We start from the raw sequence: 24,805 nt of genomic DNA, 5'->3' as shown, positions 1-24,805 counted from the left end.
CCAGCCCGGCCCCTGCAGACCCAAGGCTCGCCGCAGCAGGGCCAGAGCCCCAACACTGTGCCCCCTGAATGTGTGGGGGGGATGCCCGCTGCCCGGGGCCCCCAGGCTGAAGACGGAAGGCCAGAGCTGCCTGGGGGGCAGCCAGGGCTGAGGGGGTCAGGCCTGTGGAGACACGGGGCCAGGGCTGCTGCTGCTCCAAGACTGGGGTACGGGGTTGGGGCCTGCCGGACATGCGGGGGAAGGAGCCTGAGGGCAGTGGGGGGCAGTGGGCGAAGGCCAGGGGGACAGGTGAACAGAAGGATAAGGCAGAAGACACGGGGGTGTGAGAGTTGGGGGGCAAAATGGGGGAGGGAGGCGCGGGGTGCCGAGCTGATAAGAGCAGAGGCGCTGGAACCTTGTAGGCAAGCAGGGAGGACAGGTATGTACCTGGGGGCAAGAGCTGTGTAGAGGGAGAGCCTGGGGGAGCAGACTTTGGCTACCGTCCTGGGGCTTCGCCAGGAAGGAAAGCGGGGGCTGTGCAGTTAGGAGGGGCTGTCGGGCAGAGGGTCTTGGAGAGGCAGGGATCAAGAGGTCTCCCCGCAGGTGTCCCGAGGCTGCCTGAGCCCTGGGCCTGGGGGCTCTGGCCCCTCCAAGGCTGCTGTCCGCCTCCGCCCTCCGCTGGGCAGGTCCCTGCTCAGCCTCGTAGGCTGAGTTACCATATCCACGCGTGTGCGTGTAGTCGGGGTCTATGCACGGGTTCGCAGCTCTGCTCATGCATTTCTGGGCCCGGGACATTGGTGTCTGTTGCGTATTTGCGACTTTGAGTCTGTAGGGACATCTCTGTGTGACCTGTGTTTGTATCCTCTGTGAGAGTGTCTGGGATGGAGACTGTGTCTGGGTTATGGGGTGGCCTGTGAGGTGGGGCTTTGCAGTCCAAGTGTGTGTGTCTGTGAGTGAGTATGTGAGCGTGCTCCTTCCCTCATTCAGCGGCGGGGGTCGCGGCGGTGGGAGGGGAGAGCCCAGGAGTCCTGGGAAGCTGACCCTGTGGGCAGACACGCAGATGGGCCGGCGGGGGAGAGAGGGGACGACCTCATTGTCCCCCGGGGAGCACAATGCCCACGCCTGGGCCCCTGACCTCGCCATTGTGCCCGCGCCGCCCCCTCCCCGTTGCCAGGGCCCAGCTGAAAGAGGCCATGGATCATGGCGGCCCTGCTCCTCAGACTGCAAGGCCTTCCTCCCCCTCCTCCCTTGCTGCCCCAAGGTGCTCCCAAACTAAAGTCCTGCCTCCTCACCCCTCGCCCAGGCCGAGAGGGGCTCAAAACTGAGGGGAGGTGGTGGGCCCCAGGAGGCCGCCGCGTCCTGGCCTCGCTGGCTGTCCCCGCAGGTCGCGCTGCAGGCTCTGAGCTGGCCTTCCTGCGGGAGCCGGGGGACGTGGTGGCCACGCGGGAGCGCCCACTGGTGCTGCCGTGCCGGGTGGAGGGTGAGCCGCCCGTGTCCATTTCCTGGCAGCGGGATGGGCTGGCCCTGGCCAACAACAGCAGTGCCATCCTGATGCCCGACGGCTCCCTGCATCTGGCCACCCTGCCCTCCGGCTGGAGCCTCCCCTCCCGCGCCCACGAGTACCACTGCGTGGCCCAGAACCACTTTGGGCGCCTGGTGAGCCGGCGGGCCCAGGTGCAGCTGGCAAGTAAGTGACTGGGCTGCTCCTGTGTGGGCAGGGGGGACGAGAATGCACAGGGGTACCCACAGACGGCACCCACAGGGCACAGAATTGCCCAGGGTGGGCCGGGGCAGTGCCGACTTGGCCATTAGACGCAGTATGCACAGTGCCTGGGGCACCAGAAGAAAAAATGAATATAATAATATATAATAATGCGTTGTTATTTTATAGTGCTGGATTATATTTGTCTTGATACCAGTGCAAATGTAAAACAGAATTTTAAATGTTATAGAGGAAGGCAAAGTGCTTATGGCCCAAAGAAATCACAGACATGAGACTGCAGGGGTGCAAGCGAGGCGGTCAGCAGGGAGTGGCAGCCGTGGGCACAGAAGGGGAGCTGGGGCTCTGGGACAGAGCTGCTGGCTGCAGAGCCGGGGGCCAGCTCCCTATGCTCAGGTGGTCCCCGTGCCCTAGGTCTGTCGCGCTTCCATCAACATCCAGAGTCCGTCGAGGCTGAGCCGGGTGGAGTCGCCCGCTTCCAGTGCCTGATCCGGGGAGTGCTGGAGCCTTCCGTTTCCTGGGAGCACAACGGCACGACCTTGAGTACTGCCAACCACCGGTGAGCAGCAGCGGGAAGTGGCGGAGTGGCAGGCTATGGGCCACTGCACAGCCACGGACCCCCGACTCCTGCATCCTCAGGGTGACGCTGCTGCCTCGTGGCATCCTCCACATCACCAGCGTGAGCCGGGCTGACGTGGGCACCTACCGCTGCGTGGCACACAATGTGGCCAATACCCGCCACAGCCAGGATGCCTGGCTGACCCTGAAGGGTAAGCAAGGACCAGGGGAATCAGAGTGGGCACTGGGCAGAGAGGAGGGTGTGGGAGCTGGCACCACTGGGAGTGGGTGTGGCTGATTTGGTTGTATGTGGCACAAATACTCTTGAGCGCCGGCTGTGTATGAGGACTGTGCCGGGTGTGGGAATATAGCAGTAAGCAGGCGGAACGGGCTCGGTTCATCACTGGCTTCCCAGAGCTGGCAACTGAGTAGAGAGGGAGGTGCTGTGGGAACCCAGGGCAGGGGCCTCTAACCCAGCCTTGGGCTGTGGGCAAGGGCTGCTCAGGGCCTCAAGAGAAAGCTATACCAAGCTGGCTGTTGAAGGGTGAGCGGAGAGAGGCAGTCCGAGGTCAGGAAGGTGGAGAGGGTGGCATTCCTGGCATTGCTTTGTGAAAAAGCACAAGGGTGAGAATAGCACAGTTCATGCAGACAGTTCCATGTTGCTGGACCAGAGAATGGGCAGAATTCAGGGTAACAAAAAATTGATGTAGGAAAGGTAGGTGAGGCCCATCATGAAAAGGAGTTTGGACTTGATCCAGAGAGCAGTGGGAGCCCTTTATGGGTTGAGTGTGGGCTCCTGTGTCTCGGCTGGGAGTGAATGGCTGCGTGCGCTTGTGTTTGTGAGTGGTGTGCTTAGATGTACATATGCGTGTGTGTGTGCACATTTGCATGTTTCCTCCTTGGGGTGAGGATGAAAATAGCTTTGTACCTGAGATGAAACACCCAGAACGACCCCAAATGCAGGCCATGTGGGGGTGGGAGAGTTTTGTGCCCAAAGTGAGGGTCACAGCAGAGCCCCTGAAGAGTTGGCACCTAACAGGAAACTGAGGTAAGACTGACGCCACAGCCTGAAGCCGAGATGCCACCGGGGATGTGAAGGGAAGGTGTGCGTGAATCATCCACTAGGGGGCCCCATAGTATAGCTAACCAGTGAACCTTGGGCAAGCATCAAGGCAAAATTTCACCAAAGGGTGCTTAGTTTTTAAACTGAAGACTGAAAGGGGAAGAGGGGGATCTGTTGTGTCTCTGCTCTGGAGCTGACTTAGAAACTGAAAGCAAAGGGTGGGGATCAGGGGCTCCTCCCTGAGAGCAGAGGGAAGCCCGGGTGAAGTTCTTCTGACTTCCCACTTCCTGTTCCCATCAAGCATCCGGGGCAGGAGGGCAGGGCGGGATGCCAGGCTTCCATGATGATCAGTACTCCTGGCCAAATGCCGGGCTACGGGCAGGCACGGGTCCTCCATCCTGCTGCATGTAGAGGCGGGGAAATGAATGTCCAAGAGAGCTTCAGGCAGCTGAGAAGAAGCTGGTGCCTGTTGGGCGCAGAGGATCAACCAGTAACTGAGGGTTCATGGGTTGCCTAAATATCAGGAAAGGAGCTGGGGTCAGTGTAGACTCTTCCCCAGGGACAGGAGCTGGGTACCGAAGCCCCAGCCATTCACTCCTAAAACACTTCCCTGGGGCAGGCCTTACCCTGGGCAGGCCTTACCCTGGGCAGGCGCCAGGGACACAGAATTTCCCTGGCTCTCGAGGAGCTCACAGCGGCAAGAGGGTTATGCTGTCAGCTGTCCAGTGCTTCCAAGATCCAGGTTTGTGTTCCGCCTCTGCCGGTCCCCCTGATGTTGAACAAGCTACTTAACCTCTCTGACGCTTGCTTTTCTCATCTGTAAACTTGGAGAAATAAAAAGCACTTCCCTCACAGGCTTGTAGTGAGGATTAAAGGGGACAATGCATTTGGGGCTCACAGTATAATGCCTGGCACGCGGAGAGGTTCAGCCAGGGATGTGTGAAGTGTCATTACATGGACCAGCTCTACCTCACTGAACGGTCTGACCAGGTGGAACATGGCCTCCTTGGCCAAGGCCAGGACATTCCAAGACAGTCCACAGCCTGAACTAGAGCTCATGGAAGGCAAACTGAGGAGTGCCTGGTACAAAGTAGACCCTCAGTATATGATGGTGGGATGAATGGATGAATGAATGGAGAATGGGTGAAATACTATTCTAGGCCTTGAGGCAGATTTGAAGATGTGGAAGAAGACTTTACACCAGTCCCTGAGAAACTTTCATTTTAGAGACAAAATTTTGTATGAGAAGTTTTATGTTTTTTGTTTTTTTCCGTGCGGCTTGTGGGATCCTAGTTCCCCAACCAGGGACCAAATCCAGGCCCCCTGCAGTGGAAGCACAGAGTCCCAACCATTGGACCACCAGGGAATTCCCGAGGAGTTCTTTTTTTTTTAATATTTACTTATTTATTTATTTGGTTGCTCCAGGTCTTAGCTGCAGCAGGCAGGCTCATGTGCGGCTCGTGGGCTCCTTTAGTTGTGGCATGCGAACTCTTGGTTGCGGCATGCATGTGGGATCTAGTTCCCTGACCAGGGATTGAACCCGGGCCCCCGGCATTGGGAGTGCAGAGTCTTAACCACAGCGCCACCAGGGAAGTCCCCAGAGGAGTTCTTAATAAGGGACATTTATGAAAAGGTTAAAGATATGTTGCAAAGTCTCATAAAATACAAAGTGGTAAAACAAGAATGGGGGTGACTGGATAAAGGAAAACAAAGGCCTGTTTCCCCTGTTGTTCACAGCTATTTGTTCCCAGTGTGAGAATAGCGCCTGGCATACGGCAGCCCCCCGGTGATGATTGGTTGAATAACCTAATAAAATGGGAGAGGGTGGCATAAAATGAAGACCCAAAGAGCAGTGTATTTCAAAAAACATTTGCATCCCTTCTGAGCAGTTGAGACCTGCTGACTTCTCAGGGGGGCCTGGCTTTCTTTCTGAGGGAGGGGTCTCCTGCCAGTTTTGTGGGTGACTTAGGGAAGGGGACTAGGCCCCTGGGTATCCCCCCAGGGTACCCCTCTACCTGGCCAGTTCATGTTCTGACACTGCTGCAGGCCCTCCAGGGGCACCCTGTAGCGGGGCATGCTTACACCCTCTCCTCTTTCCGCCCCTCCAGTTTAACTTGGGGCCTGCTTAGTACACCAGAGCTGCTTAGCCCTGATACAGGCAGACCTCAGAAGTATTGCAGGTTCCGTGCCAGACCACAGCGACTATCACAATAAAGTGAGTCACATGAATTTTTTGGTTTCCCAGTTCATATAAAAATCATGTTTACACTATACTGTATCCTATTAAATAGCACTGTCTAAATAAACAATGTACATACCTCATTTAAAAAATAGTTGATTGCTGAAATTGCTAACCATCATCTGATAATGCAGGATTGCCACAAACCTTCAATTTGTAAAACAAACCAAAAAAACGCACTATCTGTGAAGCGCAATAAAACGAGGTATACCTGTACTTACTGCCATAGGACCCTGGGCAAGTAATTTTCTTTATCTGTAAACCAGGAGTAAAATAGCAGCCGCTCTGGGGTCTGGTCACTTGAGGACTAGAAGGGTCCTCCGGGAGCAGAAGTGTGTCCTGGGCGCAGGGGGAGAGTGCTGCTGCCTGATCCCTCGATTTGCTATTTCCACCTCACAGTGGGATCCCCACGGCTGCTGCAGGAGCCCGAGATTCTGTCTGGGCCTCAGAACCTGACGCTCACGGTGCACCAAACGGCAGTGCTGGAATGCATCGCCACAGGCCACCCACGGCCACTGGTCTCCTAGAGCCACCTGGGTGTGAAGCCGCCCCGTCCCACCCCGCCTCCTGGAGCCCCCAGCACTTGGCACTTCCGCAGCTCTGACCCCTCGTCTCCCTGTAGATGGCCGCTCCATCGGCGTAGAGGGCATCCAAGTCCTGGGCACCGGGAACCTCATGATCTCCAATGTGTCGGTCCAGCACTCGGGCATCTACGTCTGTGCGGCCAATCGGCTGGGAACCCGGGTCCGACGCACAGCACAGGGCGTCCTGCTCGTGCAGGGTGAGCCCCAAGGGCCGGCCAGGGAGGGTCCTGGGGCGCCCCATCCCCCCATGGGAACCTGAATGGGGAGAGGGGCAGGGGCAGGAGGAAGGTGAGAGGCCGGGCCTCATGGCGCCCTCCACCTGCCATTGCCTGCCCAGCTCCGCCCGAGTTTGTCCAGTGGCCACAATCCTTGTCCAGGTCTCCAGGCAGCAGCGCCGTCTTCACCTGCGTGGCCCAGGGCGTCCCTGAGCCCCGGCTGGCCTGGTTGAAGAATGGGAAGGGGCTGAGTCCTGGGGATAACATTCGGCTCACCCACAACAACAGGTAGCTGAGATACCCCTGTCCCGCCCCCTCCACCCTGCCTGACTGCCAATGTATCCTCACCTGCCCCAGGCGTCCAGCCCCACCTCCTCACAACACTCTCTACCACCCACACAAACCCCCTGCATCCACCCCCACCCACAGGAGGCTCTGCCCTGCCTGCTCCATACAAGCAATGCCCACACACAGGTGGTGTGTCCTTCTGCTTCTGGGTAGGTCTGTGGGTCTCACCACCCAACCAGGGCAGGGGACTTGGCGGGAAGGAACCCCCCCGTGGCTACGTCTGTTTTTTCCTTAGCACACTGATGCTGGCGGGGATCTCAGCAGAGGACGAGGCCATCTACCAATGCGTGGCAGAGAACAGCACGGGCTCCAACCAGGCCAGTGCCCGCCTGGCTGTGACGGGGGACCCAGAGCCACCCCCTGCCCCCAGGTGTCTGCAGGCAACGGCTCTCTCCACCTCTGCCATTCTAGTGTCCTGGGAACCACCGCCCTCCAATGGGGACATCACTGGCTATGTGCTGCACCTCCGGCCCGTTGGAGGTGGGTGTGGGTGGGTGGATGGGAGTCCCTGACCCCAGCCCACTTCTCCCCTGACTGGGGGTGTCCCTGGGCAAGTTTCTTTCACTCTTAGTTACCCCCAGACCTGTCTGGACACTGGCCGGGCCTCTGGACCTGTGGTCCTCTGGTACTTCCTTCTGCTCGTCAGCCCCTTTCTCATCCTGGCTCTGACTTCTGCAGCCCCCTTCCCTGCTCTCCTTGGAGACCCAGCTGAGGCTTTGTGCCCACTTTGTGGGGGTGGGGGATGTTTGTAGTGAGGGAGAGGGATGCTGGTTGCCAAGCTGCTCTGCTTCTCAGAACCAGCTGGCCCGGAGCTCCAAGAGGCCGTGGGCAAAGGCACCTTTGAGCATGTCTTCTCCAGTCTGGAGCCTGACACGGTCTACTCTATCCACTTGCGGGCCTACTCAGCAGAGGGTGCCAGCCAGGACCCTGCCTCCATCCATGCTTCCACCATGGGCAGCAGTGAGTGACACCCTCTCCAGCCTTGTAGAGCCCCTGGCCTCAGGCGGACAGGGCTGCCAACCAGCTCATCTCATTTCTCTGCAGCCCCTGCTGCCCTTGGCTTCTCCACCAAAGTGCTCAACGCCACCTCTGTTCAGGCCTCCTGGGAGCTGCCATCCCAGCTGGGGCCCATCCAGGGCTTCAAAGTCTTTCACCGCAAGCTGCCCGCTGCCCATTTTGAGGGGCCCCTGCTCCTAGCTAGCACTGTCAGTTCCTTTCTCTACACAGATCTGGGTGAGGCCCTGAACCTTCTTGTGCCCCCTCCTCAGTGTGGTCTTGCCCCAGGCACTGAGCTTCCTGGCCCAGCCAGGCCCGTTCCCTTCACCATCTCCTGCTTCTTGCAGAGCCAGCCGCCATTAGACCAAGCTCCAGGCATTCAGTGGCAACGGGGATGGTAACAGCAGTGCCCGTGTTGTCTCTTTGCATGATGTGCCCCTAGCCGCCCCTGGTGAGTGGGGTCCAGTAGGAGGGTAGCAGGCCCGGGGTCAGAGCAGGCTCTTCCCATAGGACCTACGGCTGTCAGTCTTCAGGGAGGAGGAGGGGCCTGAGCTTTGCCTCCATCCTGGTCCTCTGACAGATGGCACTGTGTCCACAGAGTCCAAGGCTGGGTGCTCCTGCAGCCAGGATGAGAACAGCTCGCTGCCTGGGGTTGTGGTGGGCATCCACGTGGGTGGGCCTGGCTGCCCTCATCGTTTGCCTCCTTTGTCTCCTGCTGGGCTGGAGACATAGGTAAGGGCCAGGATGGCTATATGTGGAAAACTGCTAGGAAGACAGTCTGCACTATGGTGGCACAGGCCCAAAGAGCAAGAAAGGGCTTTTATCCATGACTAATCCGTCTTACAAATGAGGACACTGAGGCAGAGAGCGAGGGCCAGTTCTTCTCACAGCTGTGTGGTATCAGGAGTGGGAGGAGGCCTGGTGGGCTGCAGGAAGCAGGGCAGAGAGCCACTGGGGCTCCCGAGGCAGAGGACAGGTGGCAGAAGTGGGCCAGAGCCAGATCCCTGCCATCCTGTGCACGAGGAAGGGGCCCAGCCTCTCCCGCTGTGGAGTATGGAAAAGGCTGAAAGGCTGGGGCTGATGGATGCTAAGCCAGAGAGAAGCCCCAGACAGGTCAGGGTGCTGATCCTCCCTATCCGGGCAGCCTCTTCTGCAGACAGGGGTCCCAAGAGTGCTGGGCAGTGCCTCAGACTGCCTCAGACAGAGCTGGGGGCTGCAGAGGCCAGGCTCCGAGTGGAGGGAAGCCGGGGGAGAAGACTGAACTCATCACCCAGGTGAGGGGCATTCAGGTGAGGGGGACTGGGAAGGAGAAAGTAGTGTGCTTTGAGGCTCTGGGGCCGAAGCCTGATCACCGCCTTCCCTCTCAGGTGACCGTGGAGCAGCCGCCCTTACCCTAGGGCCCTCCAAGTTGGCTCCCTCCCAGATGCCACTAACTCCGGCCCCACCAAAGAATCTATGTCACCTTTCCCTGTCACCCCGGAGTCAAGAAAGAACCAAAGGTCCCTAGGCCCCTCTCCAGGGAGGGTCAGGTCTGACCATAGGGCGAGAGAAGAGGTTGTGAATTCTGTTTCTCCCTTCTCCTCAAGAAATGGGGAAATCTGTGTCTTCCCCAACACACCGAATAACTCAAACTAAACCATGCTCAGGTGGGAGTTCTCTCCAACCCATTAGTCCTCCCTCATAACACCATCGAATATATCCTCTTGATCCAAAAATGAACTACCCAAAGATATATAGCTTTAAAGCCCGCCCCCCCAAGAGGGGGACTCAGGGCAAGGGGCTCTGTCAGCAACTCCATCATCTTCCAACCCAAACCCCCAGTCTGAAATCTGTTTGTCTCCTCATGCCTAAGCTGGAGTCTGACCAGGGACAGGCAACCTGCATTCCTGCTGGTCTAAATAGGCAGGTGGGCAAAGGGGCTGCCAAGTTCCTTGCCCCCTTGTCCCAACAACAGAAGAGTTCTGAACATCTAAGCTCACACACGCTGCTTCTCTGAGCAACCAAATGCCCATCTCCCCCTTTCCAGATCCAAAGCATTGACCCCTTTTCAGGAGGCATGCCTCCTCATTTTTCTATTTTTGAAAGGAGATACTAGTTTGCGTTGAGGTTCTGTTGGCCTCGAGTCCCTTGTAGAATGAGCACAGACGCTGTGGAGCACCCCACACATCTATTCCCCTCAATTCTAGGTATCCAAAGAGCACCTCTTTCCCACTCCTCCCTCTGACCTATGGCCCTCCTGGCCCCCTTGTCCCTCCTCGTCCAGCTCTACCACAAACCTAAAACCAAACCCCAGGCTCTCCCTCAATCTGCCGCCCTCCAAGGCTGTCCAGTATTGTGCCAAAAAGGGGGTAGGGTCTTGGAGGAAGTAAAACCCAGGTCTTAGGGGGACCCCAAACACTGTCTCCTCTGTGCTCTTGTAGGATGATGCTCATACCAGTGACAAGACCTCCAGCAAGGCTGGGCCCTGCCCCTCCCCAACTGCACAAGGGGCATAAGCAGCTTTAACTAATAAATGTGGCAGGGGACCAAGAGGTTAAGAACAGCCCCAAACTTCAGGTCCCTGAGGAAGTAACATCCTCTCCTCTGGGTGGGCCTGGTCTAAGAGCTTTGTTGGAAATAAACCAAAATGGAAAAAATAAATCAGGATCTGGTTAATGTTCTGGATTGAAAGGAAAACCTGGGGAAGCGGGGGTGATGACATGGTAAAACAGAGCAGTTCCAGATCTTTCAGGGGATGTTGCACGGAGGCTGAGGAACTACGTATTCTGCAGTTTGCTAAGGAAAGAACAGTGTGAGCTGTTTTAAGGTCCCCACCTGGAGAAACCAGCATGCTACAAAGGATTGTTTTACTGGAGCCTAGAGCAGTGTGATGAGAAGGGCCAAGGACAGCTAGGGTACATCTCTCCTTAGGACAGGATGGAGGTCCAGCCTCTGGGTTAAATGCAGCCTCCTTACGGATACCTTTAGACCTTAAGTCATCAGGTAATTAAAGTGGGGTCAGTGGCTTCCAGAACACTAGATCTACACAAAGGTGAGGGGAAGAAGAAAACAGAAGTAAGTAGGGGCTTTAAATAATCAACACAATTGAAGAAAAGGCACAAACTAAAGGTACCCCATTGACTGGAGGGAGTATAAGTCATAGCTAATCTCCAGATTGCCCCTAAAATTCTCCCACCAAACTGCCCCCCCTGCCACCCCCATGACTAAAGCACAAGCCACAGGAAAGTTTAGAAACCATTCCTTTCTTTATTAAACATAGCTTGCAAGTGATAAATATTACAAAGTTTTTTTTCTTTTAATCCTTTCTCCAAAAATTAGCTTATTATTTGAATCTGTCACTGCTGAAATGCTCAGCAGCATCTGAAACAGACGGGAGTGTATTTGCCTTTTTGAAAACCAGTTTCTATTGGTCTTAGTTTTTTCATTTTAATTCCCAAACACAATGCAGAAAATTAGAATGAGTTTGTTTTTTGTTTTTTGTTTTTTTTTAAAAAAAGGAAACTTAAAGAGTTGTGCAAAAGGGTCTTGTTCCCCTCCCACCCACCCCATTCAGAGAAGGCCATTCCCCATCCCACCTCCCTGCTCCCCACCCCACCACCAATCTATCCTTCCACCTTCACCAGGGCTTCACCCACCATCCTATACCCTCTCCAGGCTTTACCAGCCAAGACCTAGAGTGTGGGAGTACTCAGCCCAGGCTGTGGGGAAATTGGGCCCCTGAAGGAGACAGCTGTTGAGACAGCTGCCTTTAGGGGGTTCAGATGAGATCTGAGGGAAGGAGACAAGATGTAGACTGTATCTGAGCTCTCCTACCAAGAAGTGAGTAAAGTTCTGCATCCTGTAGCTCAATAAGGGTGTGAGTGACCACCAACCTGGGGTATTCAATGGTCAACCACCCTTGAGGGCAGCTGCTTGTGAGGTGGGGCTTGGGGCCTGGTCCCTGCCCTTGGATGACTAGAGACATGAGGGCAAAGATGTCACAGGTTTAACTGATGTCCTAAACATCACTCTGCTGCCTTTCCTAAACCAAAAGGAACAGCAGGGGCCTGACAGCTCTCCAAGGGCACTGTCACACATTTACCCACTTCAACACTAGTAACTTTGGTTTCCTCCATGGGTTTTCAGCCCAACACTTTCCTCACCTCAAGTTTTGTAGGTGGGGAAGGAACCATTTTAAACTTGGTGGCCAGATGATCTCCCCCTGTCTGCCATCACTTCACAAATAAGAAAACTGAGACCCAGAAAATTAACTCTACCAAAGGTCACATAGCAAGTTAGTAGGAAAGCTTGGGACTAAACCCCAGGTCTCCAGACTGTGCCACCACCCACCTCCCTTTGTGTTGTGGTTCTCTTTACTCTCCACAGTCCGGACTAAGAGCCTTATTAGCTTTTGCAGTAACCCAGCCTCACCCCAATTTACAATGATGGATATGGCTCTCCCTAGGGGAGACTTGCTTAGGATGACTTGTTAAAATCATTTCTATCATCCCATGACAATCCACCCTCAAAGGCCCATGAAACTAGGTTCTTTTTTGGGGTTGGAGGAAATCCCTTGCATAAGAAAGCTTGACACTGAATTTTGTTATATAGGTATATTGTATATATGCTGATGCAGAGGAAAAAAAACAGTGCAAATACAATTACAATTCATAATAATACTTGGTTTCAATGCCCCCGGGAACTGCCCCATTCCTCGGCTACCTCCCAACCCCCAGCACTTCCCCACAGTATCAACCTAATGCTGGGGGGTAGGGAGGGTGGGCAGGTTAGGGTAGGGAGTGGGCTCTGCCAAGGCAGTGCTGGTGACCCGGAGGGACTACTCCAGGGTGGGGAGGCAAGGCACAAATTAGGGGTGGGTGGTGGGGGAGGTGGCATCTCTAAGGAGGGATGGGGTTGGAGCAGCTGCCAGTCTCAGTGTGCTGGGCCCGGCCCACTCCCCTACCCACCCTCCACAGCCCTGCCTCCCTACCCCCTCCCCTTCCCCAGAAACCCTTTTGCACGGATCATACACAAACGGGCACATTACAAAATGACATAACACAGTTTCACAATATCCATGGCTAGGGCTTTTTTTTCTCTTTTTCAGTTTTTTTTTTTTTTTCTACACAATGTACAATTCCTTTTAAATGGGTCAAGAAATAGCTTATATACACGAATGAGTCCTTGTTATAACATCTCGGCAGCAAATATCATAAGCTAATGAAGGTCTTGTTGGAGGGGAAGGGAGCCTAGGACTGGGGTGTGGGGTGTGGGGTGTGGAGAGAAGGTTATGCCTTCTGGAGAAGTGGGGAGAAAAGGGAGTGGCTGGGGAAAAGGAACAAAAGTAAAATATCAAGAAGCATCTTTACAAAGCAGTTCTATAGCTAATTCCTTTTAAAGGGGAAAGGAAAGGTAACCAAAGCAGGAAAACATTTATCTCTGTGTCTTAAAAAAAAAATTGTCTACCATACATACATCCAAAAAATGTGGAAAAAGTACTTATTCCAGGGATGAAAGAAGTCCAGATGCTGTGGTCAAATGACAAAAAAAAAAAAAAAAAAAAAAAGACAAATAAGGACCTCTGTCCCTCAGTTTTACCCAAGCCTTACTGCTTATCCACCCATATCAGGCTTCTAGAGAGTAAGCCACTGTCCATAAACTACTACTACTTTTAAAGCCTCTGGGGATGGAGGAAGCCAGGCAAAACTGGTGGGATCCTCACTCTAGTATCACCCTGAGCTTCAATGCTCCAGGGGTAAAATAACTCTGAACAGAGGGTCTTTCCTCCTATCTTTAGGGCATGAGGTTTAGTGTCTATGGAGCCCAAGGCCTGGGGATGGACAGCAACAACAGACTTGGAGGGACACAAGGCAATCAGTGATGAAAAAGTAGAGAAATGAGGAAAACAGAAGGATGGGGGAGAGGGAGGAAAGGGAGGAGGTGGAAGGCTAATACTTTACCATGATTAGGGGAACCTCACCCCTGTCACTAATCCCTGGGAAGGGTATGAAAATGGGGAGAAGAGAGGGTAAGAAATCAAACCTCAGCGATTGAGCAAAGGGTCACGGAGCTATACTAGTCAACAAGCAGCCTCTGTGTAACTGACCCTGAGGGGATAAAAACAGGGAAGACTCCATCCTCTCCCCTATCGCCTCAGCACCTTGGCAGGCACTCGACTACAGGCTTTCCTTCCCCATCATCCCCCATTCTCGACACATATTACTTCCAAACCCCATTCAAAGGTGGCCTGGCTCCCAGGGAAGGGACTCAGCTCAGGGCAGGGACACCCCCCAGCCAGACGGTATTGCACATTCTCTGTTCCTTACTTTTAATCTCAATTGACAAACTTGGGTACCTCGTACCTCTGAGCACCTCTGAGCACCTCTGAGCTGGGGGAGGGGAGACATAACAGAAATGGCACTTCATCATGGGGGGTGCGGGGTGGGGGGGAAGAAGCTAGACAGACATGCCACAAGGCAAGATGACTTGCAGGGAAAGTATTTTTTAAAGAGCTTCCAATTTCGTGGAAGAGGGAAAAGCAAAACCAAACGATTTATCCAGTGCTTTCAAAGCACAGAGGGCAAAAGAGAGATGTAAGAATATATCTTTATATATATATATATATAATTTTAAAATAATCCCAGACCCAGTTCCACTAACCCCCCTCCCTCTCCCACCACTTACAGTCAGGGGTTCCACATTCCCCAGAAAAATACTCGAAACGACCCCATCACTACCTGTTACTAGCGTCTAGCTTCCAGATCATTTCACCACTGGGGGAGCCCAGACACAGGCTGCATCTCTGCTCCTTTATTAAGTGCTCAATGAATTTGGGGGAAGGGAGGAAAGAAAAAAAGCCAGGAAGGCCCGTAGGGCCAGTATAATCACCCACAGTGGCTCTGGAGTATGGGGAGTAGAGGCCAGTGTGGGGGGAACTGAGCCTGATTCCAGCTCCTTCTCCCATCCCCTCCCCAAACTTTATGGGGAGGATGTGCAGTTTGTGTGTGTGTTAATTTTAAAAGTGCCTTCTTACTTTAAAAAATTATTTAATTTTAAAAATAAAAGTGGGGGAACTTCCCCAGGTGGCTTTCAAGGGTAAAATGTTAAACTCCTCTCTTCATACCTCTTTGCTGAGAGTATCCCTTCCTTGAACTCTGGCAGCTTCTACGGCTGGAGAGACAGGTGGGCATACACTATGAGGAGAGCAGAAACCTCTACCTTTAAGGGGCTTCCCTTACCTCAAAAACAGCCTGGTCCCCTCCCCCTTCCCCCACAGTATGGGCAAATGGGATGCTAATCTCCCCAATCCCCAGAACAGCAACATTGCACAATTCAATTCATTCTCTACATTAGTAGCACTTAAGAAAAAAATAAAAACAAACAAAAAAGCAAAATTTATAGAATTCTGGGGAGAAAAAAGACAACAACTACTTGTATAGCACAAGTCCAGGATTGGTTTTGACATGAATTGTCTGGCTTTGAGCAGCTGGCTCTGCAGTTAGTGCAGCAGGGTCAGGGCAGGGCTCCAATCTGTTAGGTGCCCTCACCCTCATCTCCTGGCCCTCAGAGGGTGAAGAGACAAATGGGAAAGTCGCAACTGTTGGGAGGGAAACCCCTCTTTCTTTCTTCCTCTATTTCCTCCCTTTGACATTTCACTCACTCATGTCCATCCAACGTCCAGGACACCCAGCAAAGTCAGGCTAGGAATAGCCACTCCTCTATATTACAGATGGGGCTGTGGTTACCAAGGGCAGATTAGGATTTAAAAAAAGAAAAGAAAAGAAAAGAAAGAGATGGGGATGGGGGAGAATTTTACAAAGAAAATAAGATGAAATAATTTGGGGCTAGTTGGCCTGGAATAGACTTCTGTGTCTCCACTGGGGTCAGGAGACCAATCTCATTCCCCCAGCATCCAGAAGGCCAGGACCCGGTCTCAGTCCTCCTTGGCTCAACATTATGTTCATTGTCACGCCCCTTTCTCCCCCTTCTTTATGGGTCAATTCTAGGGTGGTTAAGTTTTAAAGCTTCTCCTTCCAGGCTCTTTCCCCTCATTCTTAGAGCCCAACTTCAATACTCAACACTGCCTCCAGAACTGTGCAGCTCAGAGACATCCCACAGCGGTTGTACTATTCCTCCTTGTTTGATGCCACCACCTACCCCTGACCCTGGGGTTAAGTGCATTAAAAACTTCTGCCCCTAACACTCCCAGTCATGTCCTACTTGGCAGCTGGGGACCCTACTGCAATGCTCCTATCACTTAACTGAATGTCATTTGTGTTTACCAAAAAAAAAAAAAAGACGAAAGAAAAGAGGAAAAAAAAATATATTGGGGGGAAAATAAAAAGGTTTAACCGTCTACTGAACAAAGGGAGGACACACAACATCATTAAAAATGATAACAATAATTAAAGCATAAAAACAAACTTTAGAAACACACGTCAGAGGGCTTGGATTTCTCCCCAGGACCTCATTCTGACCTCTATCAGAGGCAAAGATCCACCTCACTGTTATAGAAAACTGAAGAGAGAAAGTGGCAGAAGAACAGATCGCAGCAGTGTGAAATAAAGGGGAGGTGGCGGGGCAGGGCGTGTGTTTTCTTGTTGATTTCTACTGTTTGTCTTCTGTTTTTCTGTTTTGTTTTCCGTGTATGGTAGGCACCAGTACAGGCACTGCATGCGACGGAAGTTGGGGGCAACGGGAGAGGAGAGGAGTAAAGGATACAAGGTTGGGGCAGTACAAGTGGAACAGGCGTTATTTCTGTCCACTGATGGACTGCGATATAGACCGGGGAGGGATCATGTCTAAAAGGTATTCCCGCTGTCGGTCTGCCAGACTGGGGGCTTTGTGTCCTCCAATACCAGTGTTCAAGTATGCAATGTTGACACCTAGACCCAGGAGACAAAAGTGGAGCGCAGGTATTAAAAGAGGAAATGACACCTTCTTCCGCACTACCCTGGGGCTGCAGTGGTGGAGATGCAGAGGAAACATTAGAAGCTGTCTACATCTTTGCAGACTCAGTTAAGCTTTATTTCAGTAGCAACTACCCACCCTGCTCCCAAGCTTTAGGAGAGGTCTTCCCAAAACTTCAATCCTACCAGGAATAATAAACATAGTCCTGATGGTATAGAAGAGTCAGAGAAAACCGTGGTGAGAGGAAAATAATCAAGACAAAGAGGGAATTACTGAATCTGCTTTGGTTTTGGGGCTGCTGACTGTAAAGAAGCATCCCTGGGTCATTCAAACTGGATCAGGACAGTTAACCCTGCTATTCTGGCCAAAAGAGATCAATAACCACATGCCCACTAAGAGGGTACACTAGACAGGACTGTGTCATTTTCACCACTAAAACCCTAGTGTACTGTGCCTAGCATGTAATATGGATTTAGCAAACCTTTGCCAAATAACAAGAGTGAAGGGAGTAGGGCCTAAAGAAAGAGCAGAAAACAAAAGAAAGAACAATTCACCTAAAGGGGCTGCTAAAGAATTGCATACTAATTAGTCAATCCCTGAGAAAAGTTCTCAGATCAACCCTTCTTACCTGGCATACCAAGGAGGCCACCTGGCACAGACAGCTGGGGTGCCTGTGCAAAGTTGGAAAGCATGGAACGGGCAGACGTGGGTATACCACGCTGGAGACTGCTTTGGGGCTGTGGAGCCTGCAATGATGAGGAGACAAGCGATCATAACTTTACCATGACGGAAGGTGTAAGGGGGAGGTAAGGATATGGGAGTACAGAAGAGCAGTATGATTTTCTGCAGAAGAAAGGACAAATTGAGATAAATGGCTGACAAAACCTCAAGAGAAATCCTCACCTGTCGAAGCGTATGATGTCTCATTATGGTCTCTTGTTTACTGACACTGGACACAGCTGGAGCCGTAGTGGGGGAGAGTGCTGCCTGCTGCTGTAATCGCTGTTCAATTTCCTGTTGGGAGTCATCAGGTCAAGTTGGGCAGGACAGCACCCAATTTCCTAACCAGAAAACCTAGAGGTCTTCTTATCTCTAATGTTGCCAGCTAGTTGGAGGGATATGGAAAAGGCAAAAGAGTTTGGTGGGGTAGGTGCACTAAGATCTCTGGGCACAAGTAACCTACATACTTCAATGATTAGGAATCCCTCTCTCCAAGAAAGCTGGCTCTCAGAAGTTGGCTGGAGAGATCTGGGTGGTGGCGATGAGCTGACTAATGTAATTAATTAAGGCTGATGAGTTACTAAGTTTTATTTTTTGACTCTTGTCTACCCATTTTCCAGGAGACCCATGATGCTACCCAAAGGGGTCTGATGGGCGGTGGGGTGGAAAAGAATCTGAGCTTCCCAACACATCTTCCCCACTCCAAGATATTCTCATTCTATTAATACTATATGAGAGTTCACACACACTAGCAACCACTAATCTTCATTGGGCTACTTTATAATCTACCCTTTCCTTTGTCATTTCTTTGTCAAATATGGACTGCAGATAATTACTTCTCTCAAAGAGATTTCTAGTACAAATATAAATCCCTCTCACCAAAATCCATTTGTTTAAGGAAATGAAATCAAGAATAGAGGAATTCTTTAGTACTACCAGGGAAAGCCAAGAGTCTCAAGCCTTTTGTCCCTTTCCCTTAAGCTCAGCCATACGTCATTATGCTCTTACCCAATCAGAAACAGTCAAATGGAAATGGAAAAGGCAGAATGGTAAGAAGGAAAAAAAGGGAACCCAGACCTCTAGGTTCTAGGAACTTAGATTCAGAAACCTAGATCACCTGGACTGTGGGGATCACAGAGACAACTCCTCTAAACTAGAAAGAACTGTCTTTTGGGAAAACCAAACCTGGACAGGTGGCTGGTGAGAAGTAGTCAGAATTCTTACCTGTTCCTGCTGTAGGGCTTTAACAAAAGCATTTTTCAGTCGGTTGGTGTGTTCTGCCTTTAGAGCCTTCTTCTGGTTGGAGGTCATACATTGCTCACATAGAATCTTACCATTCTTTTCTTGCTTCCAGTGAGGGGTGAAATCTGTGCGGCACTGGGCACAAACAAAGGGTTCAACCCGCAGAAGTGAGGCACAGCTTTTCCCTAGATGCCAACAAAAAGAATAATCAGTGGTTTCACATTTCCTCTGTATCTCCTCTGTTTCTCTTCATCAGATGATCTTTTTCCAGGAGTTTACTCTGCTGAATTAAGAAAGAGACTCTATAATTTATAAAATACTTTTATTTCATTTGATTGCAACATCACTTTAGGGAATTAGACAGTACCATCGCCATTTACAAATGAGGAAACTAAGTCTAAGAAACATAGCTCCAAATGACAAAGCTGGGACAAGAACCCAAGTTTTCTGATTTCCTATTACACCACACTGAGAAGAAAATGTGTGTCAATTCAGTCAAAGGGCTCCACCTAATTCAACCAGTACTTTTGCTTCTTAGCATCTCTTTACCTCAGACTACACTTATCCCTATCACATACATTCATAATTTTTACTTATCAGTGTCTGAATTATTCACTTTGTGATCTGTTTATAGCAAATACTGAGCCCTTTAGGCACTTTCCTCAGGTGTTCCCCTAAGTCCTTATGTTTAGAAATTCAGGCTTAATAACTTTTGTCAGAATAGACTGTGTGATGTTATTAATACTTTACAGTTCAGTGTTGGTTTACAGCTTTTACGTGGTCCTAGTTATCTTTATCAGTCTATTTTCTCAACTAAAAGCACTCAAACAGCAGGGACTGAATATAATAATGCAAGCACAATGCCACATAAACACTAACATTAAAAGTAAGTGTTCTAGTCTTCAAATTATGCATGCATCACGCTAGGCACATTTAAAAGAGCTAACGATATACTGCAAAAATCAGACAAGATATACAAAATACACAACAAAAATATTAAGTCTAAGATACACAGACACACAAAAAGCTTTTTGATACGCTGCTCCTAAACAGTGTCCGAATCAGAGACGGGAGGTGGTTTGGCAATAGTAAAGAGAGACTATTTAATATTACACAGTACCATGCAATACTCTGCCCATATCAACCAGGTTTGGCAACTTCTTGTTTAGATAAAAAGACTGACCAACAAACAGCCTTACCTTGGCTGTCGATGACACTCTGTACGACTTCTTCCAAGCCTACCATGTAGATGAACTCACTATTGGCTGCACTAGGCAGGAAATGAAGCAAGGGAGCAGGTGGTTTAGGGGGTGGAATCTCCAGGAGTGTCTTTTCCAGCTGTTTGCGAAGAGCCAATTTGGCTGCAGCCTGTGAGTTGGCAGCATCAGTCATGGCGCTGGGGCTAGGAAGTGGTGAGGACACCCTGTTCACGGTCCCTGGCTGAATATGGGAGGCAAGGTTCATATAGATGGCAGAGGATGTTGTACGCTGACAGGGAACAGAAGAACTTGACTGCTGAAATAGATTGAGTATAGGGGTCAGTGATGGTATGTAGGAGAAAGAACCAATTCTTACTTTCGTGGCAGAGGACACTATCTGATCCTAGTCTGAACTACTTAGTTTCCCCCAAACTCAGAAAAAGACGAGGCGTCCAACTTCTCCACTGAAAAAGGACTCTGGCACGTAAGAAAGGAGAATGATAGTGACTATGAACTAAAACTGCTGAGAGAGACTTCTCTGGTGGCACAATGGTTAAGACTCCACGCTCCCAATGCAGGCGGCCCCGGTTCGATCCCTGGTCAGGGAACTAGACCCCACATGCATGCTGCAACTAAGACCCAGTGCAACCAAATAAATAAATAAAAATAAAACTGCTAAGAGAAAAATAAAGATTTGGGATGCTTTGTCATACATCCTTTATGCTTCTTATTCCTTAGATCCCTCTATCTCTTTCTTCTAGGCAGATTTTAGCTTACTGCTGCTCTGCTGCATATAACCTTTCTTCTCTACTACTACATAATTCCTCAGCGTTTCCACTTTTGGGACCACTGTCAACCCACCAAAATTACCTTTGTTGTCCTAGAGTTTCTCAGTGTCCCAAAACTTAAAATCTATGGTCCTTTCAACAGGGAAAGCAAATAAAAGATTTCTCTGTTTCCCCATGAGGGCTCCCTCTTACCGGTTGGTAATTGATGGCGGGATTCATATTGGGTGTTGTGGTGCGTACAAGGCCGGGCTTAGGTGGGCCCCGCTGACCCTGTAGCTGGGCTGGGTTTGGCGCAATCACACGTTGAGACATTAACATGTGTGGGAGGGTGGTATTGGTCGCTGAACGGATAACACTGTGACCCTGAAGGGGAAGAAGAGGAAAAGATATAGTCATAGCGGTAAAACGCTTCACAAAATGCCAAAGAGAAAACACTGCTTATAATACATAGCTAAGTGGAAACACAGAAACATAGTCAGACTTGGTAATTTTGTCTAAGGATCTTTGGGGATAAATCTATCACCACCATAAAACCTGATTAGTGGTTAGGAATTCCCTGGCTTCTTTGGTATAAACCATTTAACCCTCTATGGAAAAGGGCTAAGCCGGAAACCTCTGGAGAAGACAGACTACGGTGGGAAGATTAGTTATTCATCCTTTTACTGCAGACTAAATCATGCCATTAAGGACCAACAGGACTATCTATGGTAATAACACCTCTATCAAGGCCAGGTTCTTCTATTATCTTCACAAAAGCACCAAAACAGAGATAGGATAACAGGGCCCCCTGAAACTAAGATCACCCTATGGGTCACATACCTGCAATGTCCTCAAATTCTGTTCAACCCCTTGGGCCCCAGGCCGGGAGGGAAGCTTGGAGAGGCCTTGCTGTCCCACATGGGCAGGAGATGGCTGAACAATAGATGCTGCATTCTGTACAACTGGAGTCTGGGAGAGAGAAGAGAAAATGAGACAGTGGAAAAGGCTAATAATCAGAGGTAGAAATTTGGTACACTTCTAGACTTTCAAAACTCCTTGTCAGTCTGAAGCTCCTGTTGACCAGAAGGGAAAATAAGAAAAACAGAATCACGGTTTTCTTGATTAAGGCCCAAGATTTTAAAAAAATCACTATTCCTAGAGACTAAAAACCATGGAACCAGAGAATGAGCCACCCAGCTGAATCTACCTGGGGTAGCCCATTCTCAAACCAGTTTTTCTTTGCTTTCTGCTAGTCCCTTCTTTCTCAGGCACAGTACCTTCTGGACGACATTCTCTTTCTGTAGCTGACTCTGTCTCAGTTTCTTTAACAGCACCAGTCGGGCTTCTTCCAATCTCAGCTCATCTCTCAGCTGCTTGATGAGCTGCTGCCGTTCCTCAATGCCTTTCCCCTGAGGAAACATGGAGACTATCAGCTATGGCAACAGTTACTCAGAGTCCTTTCCTGCAAGATGATCTCTTCTTTGAGGTCCCAAACCTCCACCTTCCACAAGAAGCACAAGGGGCAATGGAATTGTTATCTTTGTGTCCCTAGCACACAGTCTGGCACAGTGCCTGGTATTCAGTAGGTACTCAAAAACTGCTTACAGAATGAAAGAAGAGACCACATATAAATGCTAATTAACCAGATTCCTGGCAAAATAGAAGAACAGCCAAAGGGAGATATTGCTTTCCTTTAAAATAATGTTTCTCAATCTTTTAAAGCCATGTTTCCTCTAGAAATACATGAAAACTTAGGAATTCCTCCATATTCTGAGACCCAGGATAGAGTATAGAATGTATCCTTCTAGCTAAGAGTTTACTTTACATGACTTGAATTATGAAGTTTTCATTTTCCAAAGATAAATTATATTGAATATGCGTTTTCAAACTCTCTTCTCCACTTGATTCTAATAGTTCCCTCTAAAAGGGCACACCTTTGAGGTTGAGAATCACATGTGAAGAGTTTCACCAATGGGTAGTTTTTAGATCCAAAAAGTAAACACTAAAAAACCAGAAATGGGACTCTCAGGGAATTAAAGAGAATAGTAGAAGCAAGAAATGAAGAAAGGAATCTTTCTTTTCTTTACCTTAAACATCTCTAGGTTGGCTGCTTTGAGTCTTTCTTCCATTCGGGAGCTGGAACGGGGACTGGAAGCCTCATTATCAGACAAAACAATGATGTCTGGGGAAGGAGTTAGCCTTCCTCGGTCTGGCTCACTAGACAAGAGAAGAAAAATTAAGGCACTTCCAACAGTGAAAGTTCATAGAAAAGTTCAGAAAACTTTTCTACACTGACCAAAGAAATTCAAGGGAACTTAAGTCTGTCCTGATTCACCCAGGGAAAGACAGAGACACCCAAATCAAAGGATAAAGTAGACACCAAGATGTAAGTGATGACAAAACCTCAGCAAAAGTATTTTTCCCATCTAAATTCCTTACAGAAGATGCAGACAGAAAGACAATGACTGGCTTTAGGCATGGGAAAAAGAGATGAGTGTTTTTATCACACTGATTTTAATCAAAATTCCAAATGTTTTCCTTATATCTCAGTCTCCTTTTGGGTTGTCTTGTTAGTTACAGAGAAGGTCAAGAAGGAAATGGTTAGCTTCACAGGGGAAGAAAGACAAAGGCAGCAGAGCCTACTTGTCCACCCCAGATACAGATGACACATCGCTAAGGAGGCAACCCATGATACTGATAACATGGTCCTGCCTATCTGACGATTTACAAGAAAGGAGGTTACGTGACAACTCCACTGACAGTCTATCCTGTCAAGAGTTAAGGCCAAAAGAAGGTACTGTTGTCAATGGCTTGAGGGAATGGACAGTGCTAAGTATAAATGTCTACAGCCTTCTGGAGGACTGAAACTCCAGAATTAAATATATGAGACTTGCATCTACTTGCGAGTTCTACTTAGGAACTTCCCTCAGAAAGAAACTGTCTAGAAATGACTTTGGAATCTAAATCTTCCACACTGGCTATGCCTTATGGCCAATCCTATTTATTAGACAACTCTGGTTTTGGTCTTCCTGGGGCAAGCCTTAAGAGCATCTTGTCCCTCTAAAATCATGAGAAATGGCACTCACTGCGTAAGACCTGGATAACAAGAATCCTGCAAATTCTAATTGCCGTAGGTTCCCAAGTCAGCGACCAAATCCTCTAACTCTCCTCTGATTTCTTAACTCAGAGTTATCTTTGCTGACCCTACTTCTTTGAGATCTATAGTGTAGTCAGGAGTATGTAGGTCTAAAACAATGTGTTCTTAGATCTTATTTAAACAGGTAACTCAAACCTTTTAAAACCACAGACCTTTATAGTCCTGAGAGCCTCTGACCATTTCGCAGGGCCTCTTGTCTCAGGTACTGTTGGGACTTGGATGCCTTTTGAACAAGGCACCCTGGATGGTTGGGATAGGCATTCAATTCCTCAACAGGGTAAAACTGAGTTACTAAAACAACCAAATTTAGCTGAGGAAATAAAGTAGGGAGACAGTGATAATAATGACTATCTTGGGAACTATTAAGTTTGTCTGGATCACTCTATAACCACTGCTTACAGACACAGCAAGCTGAGAATGTAGGCTTACAGAAAAAGAAGTCACTAGAGGGAAAAAAGAATCTTCCATTCTCTAACCCCAAGTTCCTGGAGTAATGGTCAGGCCTAAATGAAGAGTTTGAATTTTTACTTATCATTTCTATATTCCTTCATGCCCCCCCTTCCCCATCCCTAACAAGAACATGGGTGAACAACTTTGAGGTCTGGTAGATTTCTACTTCTTCTACATGATTCCCCAATGCTTACATCGACAGTCAGAACTCTTTCCATCCTGGTCCTGGTTAGATACACACCTCACAGATTATTTCTAACCTACGGAATTCTTCCTTGCTCAAATGAGTGCCACCTCCTGCTTAAGGACTGTCCAGCAACAGGACAAGCAGAGACATTCCTACGTGGAGATTTTGGAATTGAGCGACATTTATGAGGAAGTTGTATCTGAGAAAACACTAAATGATATTTTATTCCCAGATATAATCAGACTCACATTAGATAGATAGCACAGGTAAGGCAAAGCCCAAGTCAAGTTTCATTCCTCAATTTTTTTTTTTTTAACTTTTGACCTGGAATTCTGGCCTCATTTATTAAGCTTTTCCGGGGACACAAATTATTTTGCTACTTTCCCAAACACATATACGATTTACAATATTTGGTGTTCTTAAGTATGAAACCCTACCAATTAGATAATATTAAAAGCCAGACTTGCTGCTGACATCATTTTGTGACTCAGA

At 49.6% G+C, this 24,805-nt stretch overlaps 2 protein-coding genes across 5 annotated transcripts in view; one reads left to right on the top strand and one right to left on the bottom strand.

Annotated features, from left to right (window-relative positions):
- The first annotated feature begins 1,179 nt into the window (after nt 1-1,179).
- LOC133087058 (immunoglobulin superfamily DCC subclass member 3-like) lies at nt 1,180-9,099 on the top strand. Its single transcript, XM_061183820.1, is given in 14 exon segments — nt 1,180-1,666; nt 2,114-2,258; nt 2,339-2,469; nt 3,886-3,892; nt 4,395-4,410; nt 5,982-6,096; nt 6,182-6,340; nt 6,481-6,646; nt 6,942-7,186; nt 7,502-7,666; nt 7,751-7,939; nt 8,283-8,371; nt 8,607-8,753; nt 9,070-9,099. Coding segments are annotated over 14 exon segments (2,091 nt in total).
- A 2,203-nt stretch (nt 9,100-11,302) lies between these two features.
- The window catches only part of GATAD2B (GATA zinc finger domain containing 2B), an 81,491-nt gene continuing 67,988 nt past the window's right edge, over nt 11,303-24,805 (bottom strand). For 2 of the 4 annotated variants that reach the window (XM_061183450.1, XM_061183448.1), the window contains exons 3-11: nt 22,607-22,736; nt 21,797-21,928; nt 21,360-21,488; nt 20,733-20,903; nt 19,753-20,068; nt 18,536-18,738; nt 17,495-17,605; nt 17,220-17,337; nt 11,303-16,566 (exon numbers count right to left, since the gene is read on the bottom strand). In XM_061183450.1, coding sequence (XP_061039433.1) covers nt 16,433-16,566; nt 17,220-17,337; nt 17,495-17,605; nt 18,536-18,738; nt 19,753-20,068; nt 20,733-20,903; nt 21,360-21,488; nt 21,797-21,928; nt 22,607-22,736 — 1,444 coding nt within the window. In that variant the 3' untranslated portion in view covers nt 11,303-16,432. The other 2 variants (XM_061183449.1, XM_061183451.1) reach the window with 2 other exon arrangements.

Source organism: Eubalaena glacialis, chromosome 3 (genome assembly GCF_028564815.1).
Source record: "Eubalaena glacialis isolate mEubGla1 chromosome 3, mEubGla1.1.hap2.+ XY, whole genome shotgun sequence".
Taxonomy (NCBI): domain Eukaryota; kingdom Metazoa; phylum Chordata; class Mammalia; order Artiodactyla; family Balaenidae; genus Eubalaena; species Eubalaena glacialis.
The sequence above is the reverse complement of the archived record's forward strand: the minus strand, read 5'-3'. Positions and strand labels throughout refer to the sequence as shown.